The sequence below is a fragment of the Olea europaea genome, chromosome 6, assembly GCF_002742605.1.
Source record: "Olea europaea var. sylvestris chromosome 6, O_europaea_v1, whole genome shotgun sequence".
In the NCBI taxonomy this organism is placed as follows: Eukaryota; Viridiplantae; Streptophyta; class Magnoliopsida; order Lamiales; family Oleaceae; genus Olea; species Olea europaea.
Window position 1 is genome coordinate 1,173,232 of NC_036242.1, and position 5,330 is coordinate 1,178,561.

At 36.8% G+C, this 5,330-nt stretch overlaps 1 protein-coding gene across 1 annotated transcript; it reads left to right on the forward strand.

Annotated features, from left to right (window-relative positions):
* The first annotated feature begins 9 nt into the window (after positions 1-9).
* Positions 10-5,330, forward strand: LOC111395426 (nucleolin 2-like). The gene is made up of 15 exons (XM_023021411.1): positions 10-87; positions 183-352; positions 1,164-1,253; positions 1,358-1,453; positions 1,546-1,995; positions 2,083-2,202; positions 2,292-2,396; positions 2,690-2,734; positions 3,121-3,212; positions 3,292-3,409; positions 3,525-3,616; positions 3,699-3,792; positions 3,896-3,984; positions 4,155-4,456; positions 5,275-5,330. The coding sequence occupies exons 1-15, from the start codon at positions 78-80 to the stop codon at positions 5,307-5,309; spliced, it is 1,908 nt and encodes a 635-aa protein (XP_022877179.1). The 5' UTR covers positions 10-77; the 3' UTR covers positions 5,310-5,330.

Below are 5,330 nucleotides of genomic sequence, written 5' to 3' on the forward strand. Positions count from 1 at the left end.
TTTTTTTTTTTTTAAATTTCAATTTTTGTGATTTGCAGCTAGATGCACCTCCTGCTGTTGCCGCTGGCACTAAACCGATGAAGAAAGGTTAAATTTGTATTACTGTTTGATTTTCTTTTTGCGGCTATTGTAGATGATTATTACTGATTTTACGTCGTTTGTGTTCGTTTTTGAATCGATAGGCAAGAGAGAAGCTGAGGATTCCATAGAGAAGCATCTAGTGAGTGCTAAGAAGCCGAAGAAGGACGTGGAAGTGGAGAAGAAGAATGAGGCCAAGGCTCAGAAGAAGAACGTCAAGAAGAAAGTAGAGTCTTCTTCAGAAGAAGACTCTTCCTCTGAAGAAGAGGTCAAGGTTTGGTTGCCTGTTTATTCGAATTATTATTGCAATTTTATCCTCATTGTTCCTCTGCTTTTAATTCGTATTTTAATATGGGTGTGCTGTATATTTAATTATTCTGATTATAAGACGCATACTAGTGTTATACCTTTTGTTTTTGAACTTTACTTTGTGGCTAGAGGAAAGCATTATGAAAAATCTTAATCAAATATTGGGAATTTTTATAGGCCTACAATGTTAATGGTTAACATTTTGAAAAATTCAGTTATGAAAGCATTTTCTTCACTTTTGTTTTTAAGTCTGAAATTTGATTCATGCTGGTTTCTTTTAATATATTAAAGAATATTATTTGCCACTTTTTATCCGTATTCCTCTGCTTTTAAATCCTTTTTGTGATTTTTCTGTGTGCCTGGATTAATTAAGAGCATGTTTGGTACAGATTTTAATTCAATTAATATCAATTTTTTGATCGTTATTTTACTATTTCTGCCGTCATTTTTGAATTATTCTCTCGCAGGTGGGACATACTTTATCTCTAATGGTCAAAAAATCAATTAACAAAATCCCTACCAAACAAGCACTAACCATAAGATGCATATTTATCTTCTAACTTTTGCTTTTGTACTTCACCTTTGTGGCCAGAATCAGGAATGCTTATTGATATTCTTATCTTTTATCAATTTTGTGAATTTTTCTGGGTCTATATTATAAGTAGTTAGCACTTTGACATGCAATTATGGAAGCATTATCCTGTCTCATGTTTTTAAATCTATGAGTTTTGCTTCATGTTAATTTCTTTTGATGTTTATGATTTGTAAATCATTAGGTTAAGGTACCAGCTAAGAAGGGAGGAGCAATAGTCAAGCTGCCAGTGAAAGAATCTAGTAGTTCTGAAGAAGAATCATCTTCTGATGATGTGAGTGTCGCTTTCTGCTTATAATATCTTACTTCCATGTAGCACGTTTTCTTTAAAGTTTTTTAACTTAATGTTCTGTTCATTCGCTTATACGACATTTGCAGGAGCCTGCTAAAGGCAAAGTTGCTGCTAGAAACGGTGTGGCCAAAAATAGCAAACAATCTAGCGGTTCAGATGATAGTGATTCTGATGAGGATGAAGTAAGTTTAAAATTTTAATTTTTCAGTTATTTGTTTTGTTTCAATTGTTATTGTCTTGATGCATCTTATGTGTTGTTTGTTGTCTCATGGAGGTTCTTAAAACAAAGCTACCGGCTGTTAAGAATGGAACTGTAGAGTCTGACTCGGATGATGAAAGTAGTGATTCAGAAGAGGATGCTGATGCACTCAAGAAGCCGTCAGCTGCATCTAAGAGCAGCATTGTTACTGTTACCAAGAAGAAAGAAAAGTCTGACTCTGATGAGTCAAGTGAGGATTCTGAAGATGAGTCTGATTCGGATGAGGATGTTGCAGCAACCAAGAAAGTTCCTGCTACTGTAACTAAACGTGCCCCGGTTGCAGTTTCGAAGAAGAAGGATGAATCGAGCAGCGATGATGAAAGCTCAGAAGATGATGTTCCTGCAGCTAAAAATGTCTTAGTGGCTGCTACAAAGAAGAAAGATGATTCTAGTGAGGAATCTGAATCTGACAGTTCTGAGGAAAGTGATGATGAACGGCCTCAAAAGAAAAAGCAGAAAGTCCCAGTAAGTGATCAATATATGGCTTATTTACTCTCATTGTTGAATTTTCATCTGTCATTGTCAGTGATTGTGAAATTTCATATCTTTCAGATCTCTGCAACTTCAAATGCTGTTAAACCTAGTGTAAAAGCTACAGAAGAGGATGATAGTAGCAGTGAAGAGGAAAGCTCTGATGATGATGAACCATCAAAAATGCAAGGGTTGAAGAAGGTACAATTCATAAATATGATTTGGGCCAATTTTGTGTTTTCATAAAATTCTAGTTTCAGACTGCTCATTCTTTTACTTAATGTTGGCAGTCTATTCCTGCCTCTAAGGATAGCAGTTCAGAGGAAGAGTCTACGGAGGAAGAAGAGTCTTCTGAGGAAGAAAAGGAAAACCCTGCCATAACTCCCAAGAAAAAGGTAGAAGATACTTTCATTTAATTGAAGGGTCGAACTACATGATTTTTCTCATTTTCCTTTTGATCAAAACATGATGTTATGCTGGGTGCAAGGGAAGTTCTGTAACATTTTCCCCCTTTTTTGATGATGATGCATGGATAAATTAGTTGGTGTACAGTCTAGTTGAGCATACTTATACATGCAGTTTTGGCTGTACATATAAATCCACATGCTGCTTGCTCAATACCTAGTAATTTTGATCCTTATCCTTCTCTATTCTCATTACCTTGTACTTGGATTTCTTGATGAAACAGGATGTTGGCGTGAAATCGACTGGTCTTGCACCAACAAAGGAGACCGTGAGTAGTTTATATTCCCTTGTGTGTGCTTGCTTGCATTTACATAAATAAATCATGTTTCCTCCATACCAATTAAGGGCATTCTTTTGGAGTTCAATACTTCTGAGTGAACATATTGCACATCTGGTATATTGTTGAATGTTTGTACCAGTGAAAATACAAAAAGCATTATTTTTCTAAAATTTCGACAATACTCTATGGGGATATAGATTATTTGGAAGTCAGATTAACTTTCTGAAATAAAGAGATTCCAATTTTTGTAGAAACAAGTTTTTTTCAGAATAAGAAATATGTTATTAGAAAAAATGACCCACTTTGGGGAAGTGTTATCCTGCCGTATTCTGTTGGCTCGTGTTAGCTAAAATAGTGGCTATTCAAATTTGCAGCCCAAGACACCTGCTACTCCTATAGCACAAACCACGGGCTCCAAAAGTCTATTTGTTGGGAATCTTTCCTACTCTGTTGAGCAGGCTGATGTGTAAGTGTTGGTTGCCCTCAAGATTGTGCATTTATGTTAACTTGATTTATATACTTTTAACATTTGTATGACATTACAGTGAAAATTTTTTCAAAGATGCTGGTGAAGTTGTTGATGTTCGCTTTGCCATGTCCGAAGATAATTCATTTAGGGGCTTTGGCCATGTTGAGCTTGCTACTGTTGAAGCAGCACAGAAGGTGCTTTTGTCTCATTTTACACATTATGCTTTGCCAGACTTTAAGAGATTCATTAGTTACTTATTATTTCTGTGTCCTGTTAATTGATTCTCTCCCTGCATATGTTAATTTGCAGGCCCTCCGGGAACTGAATGGTAAAGATCTTCTCGGTCGTCCTGTGAGACTAGATATGGCGAAAGAAAGGGGATCCTACACTCCACATAGTGGGTATGTATCTGCTATCTACTTTTTGTATGATTACATGGTCTTAGTTTCGTATTCTTGTATTATGATATATTTCTAATTTTAGTGGCAACGAGAACTCATACCAGAAGGGGGGGAGAACTCCTCAAGGGCAAACAATATTTGTTCGTGGTTTTGATAAATATGATGGTGAAGACAAGGCATGTGTAGCACATACCTTTTATTTCTCCCTCCGTGACATTAAATTTTTATAATTTCCTCTGTTGGTGAATTTTTTGCTGAACCTGAACATCTGAATTGCAGATTAGAAGTTCTCTGGAAGATCATTTTGGTTCCTGCGGTGAAATGACAAGAGTTTCCATTCCAAAAGATCAAGATGGTGGTGTTAAAGGGTTTGTATTTTGTTACTGTTTTGAGTTACGTTCAAGTGTTATACGTTAAAAATATCAGATCTCTATTTGGTTATTTAATAACAACCAAACAAACTTTGAGACTTGTGCCTTCTATGCTATTCTATGCTACTCTTGTTCCTATGACCAATTCATTATGGTTCCTGTCACAGGATAGCATATATTGATTTTAAGGAGAGTGCTGCCTTCAACAAAGCTCTGGAACTTGATGGATCTGAATTCGGGGATAGTTCCTTGTCAGTGGAAGAGGCCAAGCCGAGAGGTGATAGTGCTGGTGGTGGCAGAGGTGGCAGGAGTGGTGGCCGGGACAGTGGTGGTCGTTTTGGAGGCCGACATGGAGGTGGCCGCAGTGGTGGTGGTCGCTTTGGAGGTGGCGGCCGAGGAAGTGGTGGTCGCTTTGGAGGTGGAGGAAGAGGACGTGGAACTCCTGGGAAGCCAAGCATGTTTGCTGCTGGTATGTACTTCCTGTTCCGTTCTATGGACTTCTAACAATATACACGTTCACTGCACTAAATATTTTTCTGTAATATTTCTTGAAGTTATATGTGTGCTTATCAATATATATTATTGTCTCGAGTAATTCTTACCCATCTGGACTGATCATCGTCAGTTAGTGTGGCAGTGGGGCCACTATCACATTGTACAATGAAATCAGAGACTACGTTGTCCAATGAAGGAAATTGATTTCTGATTTCATTGGACAATATGATAGTGGCCTTACTAGCACACAGTTGGGTGATGATCTTTAGATGAATACATTATTCCCAATGGTAAGAATATTTGAGGTGAGTTGATACTGATTTTTTTGGTAGAAATAAGTAGGCTCATTTTGTTTCCAAAATATTAATTCTAATATCGTAATTTAATTCAACTCACTATATTAAGAGTTATGCTACTCGTGCGTTAGGCTATCCGTAACGGTGTTCACCCCTTCACATGGAGGGGGGTTCACTTCAAATAAAATTTAGTTTATTCGAAGTGAGTCTCCATCCATGTTAGAAGGGTAGACACCATTATGAGCGCTGAATTATGTAAAAATAGCATATTCCCTATATTAATATGATTTTAAGAGACTACTTTCTCCATGCTTATATCCCTCATTGCATTTTGCAGCATATATCTAATAGCTATTTTAATTAGAGTTTTGGAACAATGATGTTGAAATGTCTTTTCGAGCTCGTATGTCATTTGAATGTCTTATTTGGTAACAAGGTTATTTATTTGTGCAAGTTTTAGTTTTATGCCTAACAATTTTGCTACTGATGTTTATAGGTGCAGGGAAGAAGACCACATTTGGTGACGATTAGGAATACATACTCGACTCAACG